Source organism: Aquarana catesbeiana, linkage group LG07 (genome assembly GCF_042186555.1).
Source record: "Aquarana catesbeiana isolate 2022-GZ linkage group LG07, ASM4218655v1, whole genome shotgun sequence".
Lineage (NCBI taxonomy): Eukaryota > Metazoa > Chordata > Amphibia > Anura > Ranidae > Aquarana > Aquarana catesbeiana.
The window spans coordinates 164,142,456-164,165,931 of NC_133330.1; the positions used below are offsets into that span (position 1 = coordinate 164,142,456).

General features: G+C 44.7%; 1 protein-coding gene and 1 long non-coding RNA gene across 3 annotated transcripts in view; one reads left to right on the plus strand and one right to left on the minus strand.

Annotated features, from left to right (window-relative positions):
- Positions 1–23,476, plus strand: part of SELL (selectin L) — a 354,075-nt gene that overhangs the window by 24,679 nt on the left and 305,920 nt on the right. For both annotated transcript variants that reach the window (XM_073592840.1, XM_073592841.1), the window contains exon 2: positions 17,866–17,947. In XM_073592840.1, coding sequence (XP_073448941.1) covers positions 17,866–17,947 — 82 coding nt within the window. The remainder of the gene's footprint in view (positions 1–17,865; positions 17,948–23,476) is intronic.
- LOC141103340 (uncharacterized) lies at positions 48–7,552 on the minus strand. Its single transcript, XR_012235301.1, has 4 exons — positions 7,453–7,552; positions 1,129–1,445; positions 419–549; positions 48–329 (listed from the first exon to the last, which is right to left on the minus strand). It is a non-coding gene; the product is annotated as an uncharacterized lncRNA (long non-coding RNA).

The window sequence follows — 23,476 nt, forward strand, 5'->3', positions numbered from 1 at the left end:
TTGAGGAAGGGGTTGCACACCCAAAACGCGTCCATTGATCTCCCGTGATGGCAGATAGCACATGTTGACACACTGTGTGCATCTTCCAAATTTGGCTTTGGGAAAAATCACAAAAACATTTCGCACATTGTAGCAGACAAAAGAAGAAAGTGATTTGGAGGGGCTTTAAACTCGCCCCAAAACATCAATGATGTTTTTATATTTTGGAATAACATCATTGATGTTTTGCTTGATGTTTTCCAATTGTAAATTACACCCCATGATCTCCCCGATCAGGATCTGGGCACTTTCGGATGTGAAAGGATCTGGATCCACAACCTCACGATCACCTAAAAAGAGAGGAACCCCAAAATAAATTAGGTTTCAAAAAAATGCCGCAATCCATCTCTTACCTGAGCCTGTGGTCGCAGACACTCACCTGTTGTGGTGACTAGTTCCACCACGTCTTCTTCCTCCTGCTCAGCTTGTGTTGGGGGGATTTCCCCTTCTTCCAGAGGGGGGGGGCTCTGGTCTCCTCGGATGAGGGGTGTCCTCCGAGTCTTTTCTCCCCTATGTAAAACAAAAATGGTATAATTAGCACACAGATATTTGATGGCAGAACTATAAAGATGAAACATTGCTTGGAAGTGGGGTACAATTATCTATTTTAGCAGAGTTCCAACATGTAGCTTTTTTAGTGTCCTTTGTCAAGCTGCAATACTTTACCTGTTTGGTAAAAGCTTCACAGATGTAGCCCCCCCCTATAGTATACACTGGAGCACCTGTGTGGCCCCCTAATAAAAATGGTGTTCTGGGGTCCCACACTAGTGCTCCAGTGTCCAGATGTGAAAACAGCTGCTCAGTGTCCTCTCCTTACACAGAATCTAGTTTGCATTTCATTCTAGTAACAAAGCCATCTACACAACCCAATTCTTTGAAGACAAGTATAGGGCGTCAAAATGGTGGCCAAATGCATATGGCCTAAACAATGGTATTTTATCGTCCGAAATAACAATGTGTGATCCGAACGAATAATGTGCCCATGAACATGAAAGTTGCCATTTTAAACTGTACAACAGTTCCTAAAAGCACATGGAGCAGCACGAACGTAATAAACATAAAGAATAGGAACACAGCACAACTACTTACTTTTTTGCAGCACTCTCCGGATCTTTCTGTACTGCTCATGTTCTCGTAATTTCAGGTCCGACCACCGCTTCCTGAGCTGATCTTTCGATCGTCGTACCCCGAATTTCCGGTGCAGACTCCTGACCACTTTCGCCATGATCATGGCCTTTCGGACATTGGGGTTGGGGTAAGGCCCATACTTTCCATCATAGTCGGCCTTCTTCAGGATGTCCACCATCTCCAACATCTCCCCAAAGGACATATTTGAGTCCTTTAATCTCCTTCTGGATCGGGACGTTTCAGGCTCCGGCTTTTCCTCCTCCTCCTCCTCCTCGTTGCTACAAGTGATGCATGAAAATAAATAAATACTGTACAGCAAGGACATGATCTTTTTGTGGCTTTGAGGGCACATTGGAAATACACAATCTTTTAATGCAGTATTAAACCCAAAACCAAAAGTGTATACCAATTATTAGATGTGTTGGGTGGCTGTATCAGTTTTTTTAATTTGTTTTTTTTTTCCCTCTGTTTTCATCTGATGATCTGGCCAGTAACAAACCTTTTGTATTATTGAGACACCACTCTGGATGAATGAGCACAGGGGGCACAGCGCACAGCAGCATTGTTAGTCTGGGGGAGGGGGTGTCTGGTAGTGTTAACTGTATTAGCAGATTTAGGTCCACAAAATTGAGGCCAAACTTCAGCTTGCCGTTACAGCAACATTTTTTTTCCTTTTGGGATAAAGGTTTTACATGAATAATAAAAAGCTGATCATTTTAGGTGCCCAGTGTTAAATAGTTTGTCTCATCAATGTAAACTGATACATTCTGCTGGAGAGCTTGTGCTTTTGAAATACAACACACTAGCTGACAGGATCACCAGAAGAAAGAAAGGCTTAAAAAAAATGAATGCAGCCATCACATCTAAGAATTGGCAAGCTGCAATGTAATAAATATTTGTATATTGCATTAAATACCATATTGGCGGGGGCGGCCCATCCATTAAGAGCGCATGGGCCCCCCCATCAATGCGTCCAGCCCCTTTCAAGCCCCCGGATGCATGGATTCCAATGGGGGGGGTGGGTGTTTTTTTTTTTTAAGAACCTGATTAGAGCCAGAGGCTCTAATAGGCTTCAAATTAGGGTGGGCACGGAGCCCATCCAGATGTGTTACAACAGCGAATGAATATTCACTTTTTTAACACTGGTCCTCCTCCCGGCCAATCAGGAAGCGGGTTTTGAGACTCGTCACCCAATTGGCTGAAAGGACAGGTGATCCATTTGGAGGAAGCTGCCGTGATGGAGGAGAGGACACGGAGCCGCTGCCCACTGTCCACCACCCGCTACCTGCCTAGATGGGGTAAGGCCTCATGCACACGAGATGCTGTTAAACTCGCGTTCAGAGGCATTTGGACACTTTTTTCAACTGCCCCTGAACCCATTCAATGTTATCATATGTGTCCATTTACACAGTCTAGTTTTTTGGCGTTTTTAGGCAGTTGCGTTTAACCTCATTTTTCCAGAAGCAAAAAAATGGGTTCAGACGCAAAAGTTTTCCACGTTTCAGACGCCAAACGCAGCTAAACGTGGCTAAATGCCGGTACCACGTTTAGCCGCGTTTGCGTTTATAAGTGTTTTTTACAACCCGACTTTGGGGCCCCATATCTCGGGGCCACTTGGTGCTAGGAACCCCAAATTTGGTATGCTAATACAGTTGGACTAACACTATAACATATTTGAGATATGGGGCCCCAAAGTTGGGTCACAAAATGTCATTGTGCTGCAGAAAAGTGCTTGACATTTTGCGACCCGACTTTGGGGCCCCATATCTCGGGGGCCACTTGGTGCTAGGAACCCCAAATTTGGGAGGGGGGGAGATTGGAGGTGCCGTTGGCCGCTCGGGGTTGTATGTGGTGGGTGATTTGCAGCCCCACCCCCCAAAAAAGGCCACTAGCGGCCACTGCATATTGGTATTGTAATATGACATTAAATAACAGTACTTTTGTATGTGAGCTTTTGGGTTTGAATTTCTAGACTTAAAGTCACCAATAACTCTCTTCTTACTGTAGAATTGATAACTATGAAATGATTATGTTACTCTGTTTGCTAAAAAGGGGGCAGTAGGAAATGGGTGTAATGTACTGTGGTGAAAACTAGTATAACAGCAAGTTATCAAGATAGTTATAAGATAAAGTGGGGAAGGGTTAGAATTATTAAATATTTACACAATTTTGGATTTGGACGAATCGGACACAATTCTTTAGTGACACCTTTAAAGCTTTTGCTCCAGAATAAGCAGACCCCCCTATCCATGCATCCGGCCCCTTGCAGGACGGCAGACGCATGAATTCCAATAGGGGGTTAACCCCCTAATTAGAGCCAAAGGCTCTAATAGGCTTTAAAATAGGGTGGGCTCGGGGCGCAGAGCATTGCACTATGCGTCCACCCAGGTGTGTTACAATAGCGAATGAATATTTGCTATTGAAACGCTGATCTTACTCCTGGCCAATCAGGAAGCAGGTCTGAGACCCGTTTCCCGATTGGCTGAAAGGAGAAGCATCCTGATTGGCTGCTGAGCAGTAGGGAGGAAACGGTAAGCTGCCGCCACTGTGATTCCCGCAGAGAGCAGGTTAAGGGGAAGCCGTCGCCATGATGACCGCAGAGGTCAGGGGAAGCCACCGCTGCCATGATACCCCAGAGAGCAGGGGAAGGGGAAGCCGCCGTAATGACCGCAGAGAGCAGGGGAAGCCACCAGTGAAGCCTGGGGGAAGCGCTGCCTACCATAGAGGGGGTAAGTGCTTCGGACCCGACCGCCCAGACGGGGGAGGGGGGTGTACTGGTACTGGCACTGTTTGCCACCCCCCCAAATAAAATTACCACCTGTTGCCACTGTTTACAACAGTTATGACAAGTGAACTTCAGTCATTTAACCTCAACCCCGACGGAAGAGGGGGGGAGGAGGAGACTCCCTCTGAGCCCTCTGCGCTCAATAGGAAAATAGAAACATAACAGGTAAACTCTAATCCTGTAATTGAGTCCTGTGATGCAGAAGTCTCTTTCATGAAAAAGCAACCGCTATCTTCTGCTAGCAATGATGGGGCCCAGAGCAATGTTGAAAACTTAGGTTAGTGGGATTAAACAGATAGGTTTGTGCTGCTCACACTGAAAGGTCTCCTAATGACTGAGGTGTAAAGGTGTCTGCATGCAGAGTCTCTATGTTAAATAGCTGGAAAAAGGAGAAAACAAAACAAAAACTCTTGCGCATAAATGTATAAGCCCGACAGTTCAAAGTTCCCGATGGATGGTAGCTTTCAGCCTTGCTGCCCTCAAGGATAGGGAAATCCTAACATATAGACAAAAAACAGAAAAGAAAGGGCGCACCGGCCTAGTGCATTATCTTTAAAAAGGTTTATTAAAACAGAAAACGTAAAAGTACTACTCACAAGGGTAGATAAAAATCACGCATAATAGTCAAATGATGGTAGCAGTCTCCAGACCTATGGACAAGACGTGCAGACCGCTGCTGGCTGACGCGTTTCAAAGGTAGCACCTTCTTCTTCAGAGCCTCAATGGCCTCAAGAGGCTCTGAAGAAGAAGGTGCTACCTTCGAAACGCGTCAGCCAGCAGCGGTCTGCACGTCTTGTCCATAGGTCTGGAGACTGCTACCATCATTTGACTATTATGCATGATTTTTATCTACCCTTGTGAGTAGTACTTCTGGCACTGCAGGATCTGAGTCCCTGGCGGTGTAGTGTGTTACTGATGGTAGCCTTTGTTACGTTGGTCCCAGCTCTCTGCAGGTCATTCACTAGGTCCCCCCGTGTGGTTCTGGTATTTTTGCTCACAGTTCTTGTGATCATTTTGACCCCACGGGGTGAGATCTTTCGTGGAGCCCCAGATCGAGGGAGATTATCAGTGGTCTTGTATTCCATGTATTCTTGTATTCCATTTTCTAATTATTGCTCCCACAGTTGATTTCATCACACCAAGCTGCTTGCCTATTGCAGATTCAGTCTTCCCAGCCTGGTGCAGGTCTACAATTTTGTTTCTGGTGTCTTTTGACAGCTCTTTGGTCTTCACCATAGTGGAGTTTGGAGTGTGACTGTTTGAGGTTGTGGACAGATGTCTTTTATACTGATAACAAGTTCAAACAGGTGCCATTAATTCAGGTAATGAGTGGAGGACAGAGGAGCCTCTTAAAGAAGAGGATACAGGTCTGTGAGAGCCAGAAATCTTGCTTGTTTGTAGGTGACCAAATACTTATTTTTCACCATAAATTGCAAATAAATTCTTACTTATATATGGTTTCTATCCCACATGGTATATTGCAGTATTTCTCAGCATTTTTCCTGTCAAGGCACCCTTTATTTAAATTATCTTCAGGCACCCCTTTTTAAAATGTAAAACGGCTAAAGAAAAAAAACTATGCAATCACATATTGCAGCAGCACCCGTAAGACACAAAATTAGAGGTGATTTATTATTTTAAAGTAAAATATACTTTTGCACACTGATCCTGACTGGTATTGCAGCATTTCTTCATCCTCATTTTCTCCTCCTCACACAGCTAACTTGACCCCAGTGCTGAATAAGAGAGGCAGGGGGTCAAACAAGGATGTACAATTGCCTGATGTCCTCCTTATCAACCAATGATGTCAGTGGTTGTTAGGGTGCTGGAGGCTGCCCTAGACAGTGATCAAGGTTGTAATGTTGCACAATGAAACCTGTGGCTTTGTGTAACAAACAAGCAGGCTTGATCCACCCACTTTATTGCACACAAATTTTGGGCATTTTTTAAGGCATTTTGCCAAGGTGCCCCTGAAGAGCCCAGAAGGCACCCTGGTTGCAAAAGGCTGGTATATTGCACGAGTTATGAAATAGGAGGTAAGCGGAAGTAGTAGATCTGCTAAGTACTCTGTATTAAGCACATTCAAGCTTGGATCTTTTTGTAGATAATGTGTTCTATTTCATCCTTATAAAGTTTTGATTTTACATGGTATATTTTGGCATAATCATATGCATTAAGGATAGCGCTGTCATTTTTTTTAGGTTATATTATTAGCATTTCTATCTTGGGGGATAAATAAGTCAGAAGAGAGAAGAGCAGGATCAGGGCTGCTCTGTGCAAAACCATTGCACAGAGCAGGCAAGTGTGACATGTTTGTTATTTAAAAAAAAGAAAACAAAAAACACGACTTTAATATCACTTCAATCTGCTTAGATTTTAGCTTCCCTGGTCCAACTGTGAGAAGCTCACAGTGTCCTTTGAAATCATAGTAAGCATTTTTAGTGGATAAGAGGAGCATGTACAATTGTGCAAGCCTGAGAGTAAGGACAGAGTTCTGCTTTAAGTCTCTGGCCAACAATAAGAGGCAGAGAACAATGTATAGGCTAGTAAACGTGGATTATGCATAAAGGCATATCAAATAATACACATGTAATAATGTCATTAAATGGGGTAATTTGCTGAACTAGGTCACAGCATATTTTATAGTAGCAGGCAAAGCAAAAAAAAGACATACATATTGTTAAATGTTAAATGTTGTTAAATGCAATGAATGCATCCTGCTAGAGCTAATTAAAAGAGAAAGGCACTGCATTTGGAGAAAGCATCTTAAAAATCCAATATAAATACCTATGTACCTATTTCACTTATTAACCTCTTTCTTAAAGGTTCACACATAACTGTGGTTGCACAGAAAGGGAAGGAGGATGTGAAACTGTGAGATGAAAAGATGAAACAGTTTCCTGAATTCTCACACCCAAAAACACTTGCATGTGTGAAACAGCCTGTGTTCCTTTATGCCAACCTGTCACTTTTTGATATTGAGTCATTTACCTTTTCCAGTTGCCATATTTATGTATCATGCAAACATCTAGTCGGTTATTATTCAAATACAGTATGTATTGGTATATTTACATATATTCACATCTGTATTGAACATAGAATGTAAGTGCTTGTTGCCTCAGGAGCATATGTTAGCAGATACAAACCACACAGTGAAGCCTCTAATAGACAAGCAGTTTAAAGCAGTAGTAAAAAAACGGCATACCCGTGCCATTCCTTCAGAGCGCATGCGCCGGTGATGTCACCTGCTGTTGCTCCCTAGAATATCTCCTAAACAGCGCACGTATATTATAAGCTCACTTGTAGGTAAAAATAAAAATACAGCGTTTACCTCCACTTTAAATGCACTTTGTAGAAAGACTATGGGATTTCCCACAGATAAGGTCTCTCACCACTTTTATGTTTGCATTTGATAAAATAGAATTACAATGCATCTGAGCACCCCAAACCAAAAACGCTATTTACCTGTAATTCATTTTTAATATTCATAGTAAACTCACCATCCTATCCATATCTCTATGCTTTATTTTACTGAGAAGTCACTTTGAAACCCACTTGCATTTCTGGCCATGGCAATCTTGAGTAAGGCAGATGATTCATATATCATTTACTTCCTGGGACCCATCTGTCCTTATCTCAGGCATGCAGGCAGAGGGTGTGCTTAACTGAGAAAAATCCTCCTCACCTCCTGAAGACTCCTGGCATGTATGACATCATTTGCTTAGGGCTGAAAACCAGGAATTAACTGAAGAAATTAAAAAAATAAAATTGACATTATATGAATGTGGTCTTAATTAGCCAAAAAAAGCACTTTGGCGCTAATTTAACGTATTCATTTTTCAATATTTGCTAGGACTGTTTCCAAGTACATAAAGGTTACAGAATGTCAGGAAAACTAAAGTGAGCCCTTTCCTTTAATCTGGAAGAGAGGCTTTCTCAGCTAAGTACTGTATGCCCTCCTGCCTGCTTGCCTGGCCTAAGGGCAGATGGATTCCAGGATTCCAGGAAGTAAATGCTACATAAATCATTTGCCCTTACTTGGCTGTGGCTAGAATTGCTAGGGGAGTTTTTTTTCCAAAGTGATTTCGCAACAAAAAAAAAGCATGGAGAAATGGATGTATGGAGGAGTTTCTTTAGATATTAAAATTTAATTAAATGGTGTATTTGACTTGTGGCGCTCAGCTACAGTTTAGTTCCCCTTTAACTTTTTCGAACTCCTTAGTGAATTTTTTCATGTCTATTTTAGCCATTTATATTCTTTTTAAAATATAAAGGCAATGCTATTAGCATGGTTTGTTTGCATAACCGTCAATTTCTTCTGCCATATAACCATGCACATTACCATACATCTGTAAAATGTTATTATATCGTTTTAATTGTTCTACATTAGGGATGAGCTTCGTGTTGGAGTCGAACCCATGTTCGACTCCAACATCGGCTGTTCGGTCGTTCGCCGAATTGCGAACGATATGGGCCATTCGCGCCAAATCCGTGTGGCGCGTCACGGCCCATAATTCACTGCGGCATCGCAGTGCATTGCTGGCTGATGATTGGCCAAGCATGCACTATGACCCGCATGCTTGGCCAATCACAGCGCCGCCTGAACAGAGAGCCGTAATTGGCCAAAGCCAAGGAGGCTTTGGCCAATTATGGCTCAGGGGATTTAGTACACGCCCCACACTATATAAGGCCGCCTGCACAGCGGCCCTGTGTAGTGTGTGTTCCGGCGTTCATTGAGAGAGAGAGAGAGACAGACAGTGACATTTGATTTGAGTTAGATAGATTAGGCAGAACAGTCAGTCAGTTAGCTGCACTTACAGTGTATTGTGTATATATATGCATCCCAGGTGTTGCATATATATATATATATATATACACTGTATTCAGTTTAGCTAGATCCGTTCTTGTTATCTTCCTACTGACAGGCAGGCTTGTCTTGTTACAGTATAGACAGCTACCTGAAGAAAATTGCTGGTGTTCTTTTGATCCTATTAGTACCACAGTCAGGCAGCTAGACTATTTACAGTTAGTGCAGTGCGTCCTGCTCACAGTGTTCAGCTAAAACTACAAGTTAGTGGGGTGCGTCCTGCTCACAGTGTTCAGCTAAACCTACAAGTTAGTGGGGTGCGTCCTGCTCACAGTGTTCAGCTAAACCTACAAGTTAGTGCAGTGCGTCCTGCTCACAGTGTTCAGCTAAACCTACAAGTTAGTGGGGTGCGTCCTGCTCACAGTGTTCAGCTAAACCTACAAGTTAGTGGGGTGCGTCCTGATCACAGTGTTCAGCTAAACCTACAAGTTAGTGGGGTGCGTCCTGCTCACAGTGTTTAGCTAAACCTACAAGTTTAGTGCAGTGCATCCTGCTCACAGTGTTCAGCTAGATCTGTTCCCGTTATCTTCTTACTGACAGGCAGGCTTGTCTTGTTATAGTATATACAGCTAACTGAAGAAAATTACTGGTGTTCTTTTGATACTATTAGTACCACAGTCAGGCAGCTAGACTATTTACAGTTAGTGCAGTGCGTCCTGCTCACAGTGTTCAGCTAGATCCATTCCTGTTATCTTCTTACTGACAGGCAGGCTTGTCTTGTTACAGTATAGACAGCTACCTGAAGAAAATTGCTGGTGTTCTTTTGATCCTATTAGTACCATAGTCAGGCAGCTAGACTATTTACAGTTAGTGCAGTGTGTCCTGCTCACAGTGTTCAGCTAAAACTACAAGTTAGTGGGGTGCGTCCTGCTCACAGTGTTCAGCTAAACCTACAAGTTAGTGGGGTGCGTCCTGCTCACAGTGTTCAGCTAAACTTACAAGTTAGTGCGGTGCGTCCTGCTCACAGTGTTCAGCTAAACCTACAAGTTAGTGGGGTGCGTCCTGCTCACAGTGTTCAGCTAAACCTACAAGTTAGTGGGGTGCATCCTGATCACAATGTTCAGCTAAACCTACAAGTTAGTGGGGTGCGTCCTGCTCACAGTGTTCAGCTAAACCTACAAGTTTAGTGCAGTGCGTCCTGCTCACAGTGTTCAGCTAGATCCGTTCCCGTTATCTTCTTACTGACAGGCAGGCTTGTCTTGTTATAGTATATACAGCTACCTGAAGAAAATTACTGGTGTTCTTTTGATCCTATTAGTACCACAGTCAGGCAGCTAGACTATTTACAGTTAGCGCAGTGCGTCCTGCTCACAGTGTTCAGCTAGATCCGTTCCTGCTATCTTCTTACTGACAGGCAGGCTTGTCTTGTTACAGTATATACAGCTACCTGAAGAAAATTGCTTGTGTTCTTTTGATCCTATTAGTACCACAGTCAGGCAGCTAGACTATTTACAGTTAGTGCAGTGCGTCCTGCTCACAGTGTTCAGCTAGATCCATTCCTGTTATCTTCTTACTGACAGGCAGGCTTGTCTTGTTACAGTATAGACAGCTACCTGAAGAAAATTGCTGGTGTTCTTTTGATCCTATTAGTACCACAGTCAGGCAGCTAGACTATTTACAGTTAGTGCAGTGCGTCCTGCTCACAGTGTTCAGCTAAACCTACAAGTTAGTGGGGTACGTCCTGCTCACAGTGTTCAGCTAAACCTACAAGTTTAGTGCAGTGCGTCCTGCTCACAGTGTTCAGCTAGATCCGTTCCCGTTATCTTCTTACTGACAGGCAGGCTTGTCTTGTTATAGTATATACAGCTACCTGAAGAAAATTACTGGTGTTCTTTTGATCCTATTAGTACCACAGTCAGGCAGCTAGACTATTTACAGTTAGCGCAGTGCGTCCTGCTCACAGTGTTCAGCTAGATCCGTTCCTGCTATCTTCTTACTGACAGGCAGGCTTGTCTTGTTACAGTATACACAGCTACCTGAAGAAAATTGCTTGTGTTCTTTTGATCCTATTAGTACCACAGTCAGGCAGCTAGACTATTTACAGTTAGTGCAGTGTGTCCTGCTCACAGTGTTCAGCTAGATCCATTCCTGTTATCTTCTTACTGACAGGCAGGCTTGTCTTGTTACAGTATAGACAGCTACCTGAAGAAAATTGCTGGTGTTCTTTTGATCCTATTAGTACCACAGTCAGGCAGCTAGACTATTTACAGTTAGTGCAGTGCGTCCTGCTCACAGTGTTCAGCTAAACCTACAAGTTAGTGGGGTACGTCCTGCTCACAGTGTTCAGCTAAACCTACAAGTTTAGTGCAGTGCGTCCTGCTCACAGTGTTCAGCTAGATCCGTTCCCGTTATCTTCTTACTGACAGGCAGGCTTGTCTTGTTATAGTATATACAGCTACCTGAAAAAAATTACTGGTGTTCTTTTGATCCTATTAGTACCACAGTCAGGCAGCTAGACTATTTACAGTTAGTGCAGTGCATCCTGCTCACAGTGTTCAGCTAAACCTACAAGTTAGTGGGGTGCGTCCTGCTCACAGTGTTCAGCTAAACCTACAAGTTAGTGGGGTAAGTCCTGTTCACAGTGTTCAGCTAAACCTACAAGTTAGTGGGGTGCGTCCACCTCACAGTGTTCAGCTAAAGCTACCTGTAGAAGGTTGGTGGTGTTCTCATACTACAGGCAAGCAGTTGATTTTGCTAGCTGCAGTATCAGTACATATATATATATATATATATATATATATCCCAGCTTAGTACAGCTACAGGCCATTAGTATGTCTGGAAGGCCAAGAAGGAGAGGAAGACAGTCACAAGCCAATAAGAGAGGGCAAGCAGGCTCTGTGTCTAGTGCTGGTCGTGGAGACGGTGCATTCTCATCAGCACGTGGCCGTGGGACACACTTGGCCTTTTTTTTGACAGTGTTGAGCCGCAACATGCGGAAGACTTGGTCGAGTGGATGACCAAGCCGTTCTCATCCTCCTCATCCTCTCTCACCCATGCCCAGGGTACTTTGTCTGGCAAAGCAGCGGCCTCTTTCCTCGGCTCAATGTCATCAGTGACTCCTTCCCTAGCCCCACCATGTCCTCCTGAGGAGTCCCTCGAACTGTTTGACCACAGTGTTGGGTACATGCTCCAGGAGGATGCCCAGCGTTTGGAAGGCTCTGATGATGATACTGAGCTCGATGAAGGCAGTAACATGAGCACGGACAGAGGGGGTGCCCGAGAAGGACAGCAATCTGGCAGTCATGCTCCCCTTGCTGCAGCATACTGCCAGGTTTGCTCCAGTGATGAGGAGGGAGGGGATGATGAGGTCACTGACTCAACGTGGGTGCCTGATAGGAGAGAGGAGGAGGAAGAGGAGGAGGAGGCGGCACATCACCAACGAGGCAGGATGCCCTCCAGGGGCCAGCCTAAGGGCAGCACATTGACTGCATCACACCACAAAGCTCCACATGTGCAGGGCGCTGCAGTCTCTGTGCGTTATTCAAAAAGTTCTTTGGTGTGGGCCTTTTTTGAGGCGAGTCCATCAGATCGCACCGCTGCTATTTGCAACATATGTCTCAAGCGTATCTCGCGTGGCCAAAACATCTCCCGCTTGGGTACCACATGCTTGACCAGACATATGTTGACCTGCCATGCAGTTCGTTGGCAAGCATATCTAAAAGACCCACACCAAAGAACAAAGAGGACCTCTCCTTGCTCCTCATCAGCTGAAATTTCCAACCCCACTATACCTTCAGTCCTCTCTGAGACCTGCACTGAGAGGAATGACGGTGTAGAATTAGGTGTGTCACAGCCAAGTACTTGTGGGCAATCTGCTTTTGGTACACCAACGTCAGATTGTACCAGGCAAATTTCCCTGCCCCAGCTGCTGCACCGCCGAAAGAAGTTTGCTCCCAGCCATCCACATGCCCAGCGGTTGAATGCTAGCTTGGCAAAATTGCTAGCACTTCAACTGCTGCCTTTTCAGTTGGTAGACTCTGCCCCCTTAAGTGAGTTTGTGGAATGTGCGGTTCCTCAGTGGCAGGTACCCAAACGCCACTTTTTCTCACGGAAGGCGATTCCGGCTCTCTACCGGCATGTGGAAGGCAATGTCCATGCCTCGCTGGACAGGGCGGTCAGCGGTAAGGTGCATATTACCGCTGACTCATGGTCCAGCAGGCATGGACAGGAACGTTACCTAAGTTTCACGGCACATTGGGTGACTCTGCTGGCAGCTGAGAAGGATGCAGGACAAGGTGCAGTAGTGTTGGAGGTTGTTCCGCCACCACGCCTCCAAAATGCTAATGATTGTGACACACCTCTCTCCTCCACCCCCTCCTCTTCTTCTTCCTCCATGGCCTCTTCCTGTGCTTTGTCCTCGGAACCAGCGGTGCTCCGTAGCCGTTCAAGGGGCTACGCAAGTACGCAGGCCAAAAGATGCCATGCGGTGCTTGAGCTGGTGTGCTTGGGGGACAGGAGCCACACTGGGGCAGAGGTTCTGTCAGCTCTGCAGGGGCAGGTTCAGAGGTGGTTGATGCCACGCCAACTTAAGGCAGCAATGGTGGTTTGCGACAATGGCGCCAACCTCCTCTCTGCCCTCCGACAGGGACAAATGACCCATGTGCCCTGTTTGGCTCACGTCCTTAACTTGGTGGTGCAGCGGTTCTTGGGCAGGTACCCGGGCTTACAGGATGTCCTGAGGCAGGCCAGGAAAGTCTGTATGCATTTCCGCCGGTCATATAATGCCAGTGCTCGGCTGACGGACCTCCAAAAGGAGTTTAACCTGCCCAAGAACCGCCTAATCTGTGACATGCCCACCAGGTGGAACCCAACGTTGGCCATGCTGCAGCGGCTGCACATGCAGCAGAGGGCCATCAATGAGTACCTGTGCGACTATGGCACCAGGACAGGGTCAGGGGAGCTTGTTTTTTTTTCCCTACGCCAGTGGGCCATGATCAGGGATGCATGCACTGTCCTGTCACCATTTGAGGAGGCCACGAGGATGGTGAGCAGTGACAGTGCATGCATCAGTGACACTGTCCCCCTTGTCCCCCTGTTGGAGCACACGCTGCGTGGAATAATGGACAGGGCACTTGAGGCAGAACAGAGGCAGGGAGAGGAGGACTTCCTTAGCTCTCATGGCCCCCTTTATCCAGACAGTGTTCCTGCGTGCCCGCCGATCACACAGGAAGAGGAGGAGGAGGAGGAGGAGGAGGAAGATTGTGTCAGTATGGAGGTGGAGCCTGGCACTCAGCATCAGCAGCAGTCTTTAAGGGATCAGTCCCAAGAAACACATGGACTTGTACGTGGCTGGGAGGAGGTGGCTGCGGACCATGTCGTCCTTAGTGACCCAGAGGACTCCGGACCGAATGCCTCAGCAAATCTACGCTGCATGGCCTCCCTGATCCTGCAAAGCCTGCATAAGGATCCTCGTATTCGTGGTATCAAGGAGAAGGACCAATACTGGCTGGCAACCCTCCTTGATCCACGTTACAAGGGTAAGGTTGCGGACCTTATCTTGCCATCGCAGAGGGAGCAGAGGATGAAACATCTTCGGGAGGCCTTGCAGAAAGGTCTGTGCAACGCGTTCCCAGAGACTGGGAGGTTACAAACTCCTGTTTCTGGACAACGTGTTGCTGAGGCTTCGGTCAGTCAAAGAAGTAGCGGTGGAGAAGGTGGCCGTCTGACCGATGCGTTCAGACAATTTTTTGGTCCGCAGCCCCAAGGTATGATCGGTTCCAGCAACCATCGCCAGCGTCTGTTTTACATGGTGCAGGAATACCTAGGGGCAAGATCAGACTTGGACACCTTTCCCACCGAAAATCCTCTGGGTTACTGGGTCTTGAGGATGGATCACTGGCCAGAGCTTGCACAGTATGTAATTGAGCTACTGGCCTGTCCTGCATCCAGCGTTCTTTCGGAACGCACATTCAGTGCTGCTGAAGGCGTGGTAACCGATCACAGGGTGCGTCTGTCCACCGACTCGGTCGATCGACTGACCTTTATAAAAATGAATCAGTCTTGGATCACCACCAGCTACCAAGCACCTGATGCTGATTTAACCGAATAATTTTTTTGGAAATCTCAGATCCCTTCAAAGACTGCCTATGCTGATGCTGAGTGACTATCCCTGAGTAATTATTCTCTTCCTCCTCAATCATCACGCTGATAGCTTGTAAGAACATTTTTGGTTCTGGGCGCCACCACCAGTGCCTAAGGCCCAATTTTTCAGCCCCTGTTTAACAGGGGGGTGTAATTACAATTTTTGATGCAATACTTTGCAGCAGGGCTCGTTCCTGCGTTCCAACTAGAGTGTCTGTGAGGGGTTGCAGTGTTGTGGCACCAGCACCAGTGCCTAAGGCCCAATTTTTCTGCCCCTGTTTAACAGGGGCGTGTAATTACAATTTTTGATGCAATACTTTGCAGCAGGGCTCGTTCCTGCGTTCCAACTAGAGTGTCTGTGAGGGGTTGCAGTGTTGTGGCACCAGCACCAGTGCCTAAGGCCCAATTTTTCTGCCCCTGTTTAACAGGGGCGTGTAATTACAATTTTTGATGCAATACTTTGCAGCAGGGCTCGTTCCTGCGTTCCAACTAGAGTGTCTGTGAGGGGTTGCAGTGTTGTGGCACCAGCACCAGTGCCTAAGGCCCAATTTTTCTGCCCCTGTTTAACAGGGGCGTGTAATTACAATTTTTGATGCAATACTTTGCAGCAGGGCTCATTCCTGCGCTCCAACTAGAGTGTCTGTGAGGGGTTCTAGTGTTGTGGCACCAGCACCACCACCAAAGGCCCAATTTTTCTGCCCCTGTTCAACAGGGGCATGTAATTACAATTCTTGATCTAATATTTAACAGCAGGGCCCATTTCTGCACCCACCAAGAGCGAGTGAGGACTTACAGTGTTGGGGCACCAGCACCACCACCACCAAAGGCCCAGTTTTTCTGCCCCTGTTCAACAGGGGCATGTAATTACAATTCTTGATCTAATATTTCACAGCAGGGCCCTGTGAGGGCTTACGTTGTTGTGGCCACAACAACACCTAAGGCCCAAATTTCTGCTAAGTATATAGGGCAGGCCCCTACTTTCAAACATCTAACTTACAAACGACTCCTACTTGCAAACGGAAGGAGACAACAGGAAGTGAGATGAAATCTACCCCTAGGAAGGGAAATTCTCTCCTGTAAGAGTTAATATGGGAAAAACATTTCTCCTTTCCACTGATGCTTTCCAATCCTTGTTCCACAAAAAACCCCAAATTCTCAAAAAACATTTGTCATTGGGACAAAAAGTGAGGTGAAATCTTCTAAAGAGGAGGAAAGACAGCAAAACAAATGGCACAGAGGTGATAACCCTTCCCTATGTTTTCCAAAAAGCTTAAAAAAGATTTTTTGGCTGGAGCTAAACACGTTAAAAATGTACCCGTTCAAAATGACAAACAGATTCTACTTAACAACAAACTTACAGTCCCTGTCTTGTTTGCACCGCCTGTATACTGCTGTTTAGAGTATATAGGGCCTGGTGGCCCCACACCTTTCCTTATTTTAATTTGGGTGCGGGGTTCCCCTTAATATCCATACAAGACCCAAAGGGCCTGGTAATGGACTGGGGGGTACCCATGCCGTTTGTCTCACTGATTTTCATCCATATTGTCAGGACCCGACATTACATTAAACCCGCAAGCAGTTTTAAATGAGATTTTTTCCTTTAAAAATGACATTTGGTGCAGGGACTGTTCTAAACACGGGAAACACACGCCACTTTACAGGCATACTATAGACACCCCCCAGGTACGATATTTAAAGGAATATTTCACTTTTTTTTTTTTTACTTTAAGCATCATTAAAATCACTGCTCCCGAAAAAACGGCCGTTTTTAAAAGTTTTTTTTGCATTGATACATGTCCCCTGGGGTAGGACCCGGGTCCCCAAACCTTTTTTTAGGACAATACCATGCAAATTAGCCTTTAAAATGAGCACTTTTGATTTCGAACGTTCGAGTCCCATAGACGTCAATGGGGTACTAACGTTCGTGCGAACTTTCGGTCCGTTCGCAGGTTCTGGTGAGAACCGAACCGGGGGGTGTTCGGCTCATCCCTATTCTACATCATTATGGGTCATCAGTTAATATAGTCACATTCTGCCATAGGTCTGGTGCTTGTTTGCCATTAAGATTCCGAGTCTAGTATGTTTTCACAGCCAGGGCTATTGTCAGACAGATTTTTAAGCATCAGGAACTTACCTCTTCATAAAATGATCAGGATAGTTTGACATGATGGGGGTTATTTACTAAAGGCAAATCCACTTTGCACTACAAGTGCATTGCAAGTGCACTTGAAAGTGCACTGAAAGTGCACTTGGAAGTGCAGTGGTTGTAGATCTGAGCGGAAGATCTGAAATGAGGGGAAGCTCTGCTGATTTTATCATCCAATCATGTGCAAGCTAAAATACTGTTTTTTTATTTTCTTTGCATGTCCCTCCTTGCACCTACAGTGACTGGACTTCCAAGTACACTTGCAGTGCACTTGTAGTGCAAAGTGGAGTTGCCTTTAGTAAATAAACCCCCACGTGTCCTTCATGAATTGTGATTCTTTTTTATTTGAGTATTCTTTACTTCACTTGCTTGTGTAATATATATCTTGTATGCCATCAAATTTACATAAACATAAGCCAATGTTACTGGTCTATAGTTTCCTCATTCTAGTATTTTATAAGCAAACGACCTGTCATCCCAGACCATATCCTAGAGTGTGGGGCTGTTTATCACACAGAATATGAACTCCATGAAATTGGCAGTTGTGATGGGCTCAAGCTCCAATAACAAAAGCACACATCTTTATGTGTTTATACCCTTTACCAGTCCACAAAGTATGTTCTAGTTTTTGCTAACAGAATCCTTTTGCAAATACTTTTACAGAGAAAGATAAGAAAATTCTCAGTGCATCAATTGAGGTAGATTATTTTCACAGTTTTTTTCATTTTAATCCCACAACCAGAATCAAGAACACTGAATGTGAATCATTAACCAATATACATATTGTTTTATTGAGTAACAGCATATTTTCTTTTTCAGCACTGCCATAAACCAAAATGTCCGTCATTTGCGCTGTCCCATGTGAACTACAGAGCAGTCACTTTCACCGTGCTTTACATTGGTATGTAAACAGTATATAATTTTTTAGAGTTTTAATAGTAATGTATCTTAATCACTAGCCGACCAGCTCATGCAGATATACTGCGGCAGGTCGGCTCTCCTGCACGAATCGCCATACTTCTACGGCGGCTCACACAGGTGCAGTTGCAGATGGGCATGCAATTGCGAATCCCCGTTCTGACAGGGGAGATAACAGAGATCTACTGTTCCCAGTGATCGGGAACAGTGATCTCTGTCATGTCCCTGGTAGCCGATTCCTGATGATAGAAACCACCATCAGTTACCTCATGTGAAGAGTCCGCCACCAAATAGTAAGGTTTGCTGCTTACCAGCTCCAGGTGATCCCCCGTTACAGGGGATCAAACAGCACGTTTGGCTTAAACCCAGCCTGGGTTTTTTTCCCAATGAAATCGTTCCCCTATTCACAGGGCACCACTCACTCACATGGATGGATTTTATACCGAAAACAACAAAAGCTCCACATGGCATAAAACCTTTTATAAAGTTTATTTAAAAATAAAGTAATGCACTTAAATGTTACAAGTAAAATGAAAGCCTTAAGTCTGATGTGCCGGCCAGCGCACAACCAGAACAAACCCATCCTTCCAGGACACGGGGGGGTAGGTGACTACAACGCGTTGCTCCACCCTATGCATTTGGTCAGAGATGACGTCGCCCAGGGGCCATTTTATAGGAATGCTTTACTTCTATACCTGATGGACTGATTTATAGATTTATAATTTTTAGCGCGATTCTAATTTCTTTTATACCTGTCACTTTAATGCCCTCTATCTTGATCCTGCAGAGCAAACAAGAAAGAAGCTTTATGGGAGGAAATATGTAAATTAGGTTGTCTCAGTAGATCTGGTGAAAACTGGCTGGGTTTCAAGGGATCTGTACCTCTGTGCCACAAGGGATCCCAAGTCACCTGCTCACCTCCATCTATTTGCAGTTGGCATAGTGGGTCCACAATTGTGCTACATTTAGATGACAGTTTGTTCAGGCCATCTACCATGCTGACATACCTAACCAGAGACCAGATCGCTAAAGTTTAAAAGTATGTAACTTTTTTGGCCATTCTTCTCTTTTGGGTAACAGGAGTACACTTACTTTTATTCTCTTGTCACTCAGAGTCAGCTCTTGCCCACTATCAGCTGATGAAGCGAAGCTGGTCTTGGCTCTGGAAGGTTCCCAATAATATTGACAGGATCCACCTAGCTGCCTGATTAACAGCTGGCTCCACCTCTCAGCATGTGACTGAGAGCCAGAGCCTGCAAGAGCGCTGAGGAAGGAGCAGAGTGGAGAGCAGTGCCTGACAGTCACAGCTCTCTACTCCGAACAGACTGAGAACTAAGTGATCAGCAGTCATGTGATTGCTCACTGCTTGGTCTTAGAACTGATGTGGGATAGCTGTTCCCTGGAAAACCAGCACAAGACAACACATCTTTATCCCTCTGTTAGATTTAAAGAATTAAATCTAAAGAACATCCCTTTTTTCTAACAGCTGTCTTCAAATTGCTACATGAACCTTTCCTCTTGTAGTCAGCGCTGGCAACCTGGTGACCTCAATTTTTTCTTCTTGAAGTGGATTTGTTTGACTGGGTATAACATTTTTTTGTTTATAACACCAATCTGCAAGAAGAAGACCCTGTAAAGTTTTTTGAGTTTCTAGACACCGCTAAGGACTGCTTTTTTTCCTCTTCCTTTCAGAAATCTCTTACATTTGTACTGCTAAACTTGATTTTAAAGTGAGTTTACAGACTCAGTATCCCATGATAACAGCACATGGCTGCACTTTTGATCCAACTATTCCTATGGAAAATCAGCCCAGACCTTCTGTTCCAATTGCTGAGTGTAGTGTCAGTCATTAGCTACCAAGTCTAAAGTGTTGACTGATTGTTCTGAGCATGAAAAGTGGACTGGTTGATCTGAGGATGAAGCTGACAATGATTGTTCTGGTTATTCAAAGCAACTGGCAGGAGAAAAGGTTGCCAAGGCAAGGAAGTCCCCAGTTATTCAAATAACCCCCACCAAGAACAAACAGCCTTGGATTATTATTATTATTATACACGATTTATATAGTGCCAACAGTTTACGCAGCGCTTTACAATGTAGAGGGGCACAGCACAGTTACAGTACAGTTCAATACAGAAGGGACAGGAGGGCCTTGCTCGTAGTGCTTACATTCTAAAGGGAGGAGGTGGTGGTACAAAAGGAAATAGATGCAGGGAATGATTTGATGGGGGTGGCTCAGGGCCAGTTGTTAGGTGGGTGTGGGATAGGCTTCCCTGAATAAGTGAGTTTTCAGGGATCTCCTAAAGGTGGACAGGTTAGGGGCTGATCGGATATACCAGGGCAGGGAGTTCCAGAGGATGGGAGAGGCTCTGGAGAAGTCCTGAAGGTGAGCATGAGAGGAGGTAACAAGGGAGCTAGAGAATTATGCTTCCTGAGAAACTGGCCAGCATGTTACAAGATAAACGATCAAAATGTAATAAGATCTGGGATCCTTTGCTCCGATATCTGCAGTCTACAGAATAATTTGGGAACAGTGGTATGGCATTGGGGCCCAGCACTGGCGGAGCTGCTGACTGAGGCACACCTACAAAATTTTCATCTCTATTCTCTACTTTTCTCTTTTTTCTCCTTTCCCTTCTTTCACTCTCCTCACCCTGACTTACGGATTGTCCGTTCTGTTTTGTTACGAAGTTTAAGTTTTGGGACATAGGTCCCCATTAGTTATACTTATTTGTGAATATTTGTTATTATAGCATTACCCCCCAGAGGGCCGTTAGAAAATGATTGTCCCCAAAGGTTGCCCTGATCTTGCAAGTCACCCAAAGCCTCTGACACCCTGGGTTTGGACATGTTTCAAAGTGATAATGCAAGTACACAGACACCAGACTGTAGCAAAGAAAACACATATTTTTACTTAAGCGGGGTTCCGGCCGCTATATTTTTTTTTTGTTAAAAGTCAGCAGCTACAAACACTGTAGCTGCTGACTTTTAATAAGGACACTTACCTGTCCAGCGAGCCTGCAATGTCGGCCCCCGAGACAGATCCGTCCATCGGATTGGCCGCCGGCGCCTCCATCTTAACGAAGGGAAACAGGCAGTGGAGCCTTGCGGATTCACTGCCCTTTTCCTACTGCATATGCGCGAGTCGCGCAGCGCTTTGTGAATGGCCCTGTTTCTTCCTGGGACACACACAGTTCCCAGAAGGCAACGGGGCCACTCCCCGAAGAGGAGGAAGCGCCACGGAGTAGGAAGAGGCAGATTAGGAAGACTGCCTAGCAATAAGGGTTTCAGGTAAGTTAATCATTTTTTTTTTTTCAAATTTTTTTAAAATTTTTTTTTACAATTTTTGATGCTATTTTTTATTTTAGGGTGGCCCTCCACTTTAGAATCCTTTAAGAGAGATAAGAACAAGAATTGCGGGGGCAGATATCTTTTGGTAATAAACTTTGGTCTTAGTAGGTATACAAAGCATATGCAATGCAAAGAAGGATAACAATAAGTCAAACAGCAGTAACCAGTAGGTCCTGAAAGAACTTTTGACCCCAGGTATAAAAGGGAGGAGGATGACCTTTTTCTGTGTCAGCCTGCTCCCTTAAAATCCCGGTGTCACAGGCCCAGAAAGTATGTGGCACGATTATAACACATATAACAAAATGAAATATACAGCGCTGTCTGAAGAATACTTCCAGGAGAGACAAGATTGTAATCACCCGTCTGTTCTAGAAGATACAAATAATGGGGTCTTTCTGCAGTTTAAAATGTGAGATACCCACAATCAGCAAAATGTTAAACGAAGAAACTGCGCTATGTGAGACCAAATGTAGAGACCAAATGTATTTCACAATAGGTACTGCATAACTTGAATAAAAGAATTCAAATACCTAAATCCAATCAGTATACTTCACCGTATTCGATCTCTAAAATGGTGCAAATAATCGCATCATAAAAAGGATTCACATCTTAAAGTAGTAAAAGAGTACATGAGGAGGTTGTTGTTTTCAAAGAGAAGTGAGCTAGTATTACTGTTGATCAATAACTGGTCACAGTATAGGAAAGTCTCTCCTTCATATAAAATAGTGACATCAAACTTGAAAAACACCATAGAAAATAGTGATGTAAGATAGAATAGTCCTTACACCTGGAAAATCACAGCCTCTTACCAGCTGCCCAGATCTCTTATTAGGAGATCAATTCTGCTTTTAGGCTTATGACCCAGCCACAGTCTCTTGGTAAACCGATTAGATAACACTTCTCCTCCTCTCCAGTTTTTCCCAAGTGTCTCTCAATCAGCCATCAACCAAATGAGAAAGAAAAAACTCCCATAGTGTAAAACTGTAAACTTCTTTAATGGTTATAAAAGTATTGCACTTACATGGAAAACGAAAAAGAATAGCATATGACAAACATCCGAGCCGGCCGTCCGGCTTTCTCGAACTAACGCCCGTTGCTTCCGGGACTGCACGCTGTGTTGATGGTGTCAGCTCTCCCTACGCCGTTTCGTGACGTCGTCCAGGGGCACGGGCGGCGTGCTGACTCGCCACCTTTTATGCTCCGTATTACAAAAAAAGGAACGCCCAGTCCTGAGGTCCATGCATCTGCGATGAAATCTTGGAAGAGGGCCATTGCCAGTGATTAAAGGGAAACCGTAACTGTCAACTAATGGCACTATACCCAGATGTAAAACAGTGTCATGTGTCAGCAGTGTCACAGGATGGAGAAAACTCTAAAAGAAGGACTTGATTCACTTTGTAATAATAAGGGAATCGTTATACGCTCAGCTGACAAGGGGGGGGGATTGTGGTCCTTGATAGGAAAGACTACCTGCAAGAAATGTACAACATAGTAGGCGATCGAGACACATATATTCCCCTACCTGGTAATCCGGTTATTAAATACAAATAAAACTTGGAAACACTAGTCACAAAAGGATTTCGGTTGGGTATACTCAATGAAAAAGAAAAGATTTTTTGGTCCCTAAGGCCCCGCGAGTTCCAGTGTTGTATTGTTTACCCAAAATTCATAAGAGTCTTACTTGCCCCCTCAGGGACGTCCGATAGTGAGTGGTATAGATTCAGTCACGTCCCGGGTGGGCAAGTATATAGACTTCTTTCTTCAACCTTTAGTGCAACAAATGCCCTCTTATGTGAAGGACACGAAACATGTGATCCATCTGTTGTCTCAATTAAAACCCAACAATCACATGTGGTTGGTTACTGCTGATGTTGCATCACTGTATACTATTATCCCACACAACTTAGGGCTTTCGGCTGTTAAACATTTTTTGAATGCCCTTTCAAAGATCTCTCACGAACAATAGAAGTTTATTATGGGTTTACTTGATTTTGCTGTAAACCATAACTACTTTTGGTTTGACCATGGCTATTACCGTCAACAACCTGGTGTTGCTATGGGTGCTAAATATGCCCCAAGCTTGGCCAACCTCTTTATGGCCAAGTGGGAGGAGGAAGTCATCTATAAGGACCGTAACTCACATTTGACTTTTTGGGCGAGGTAC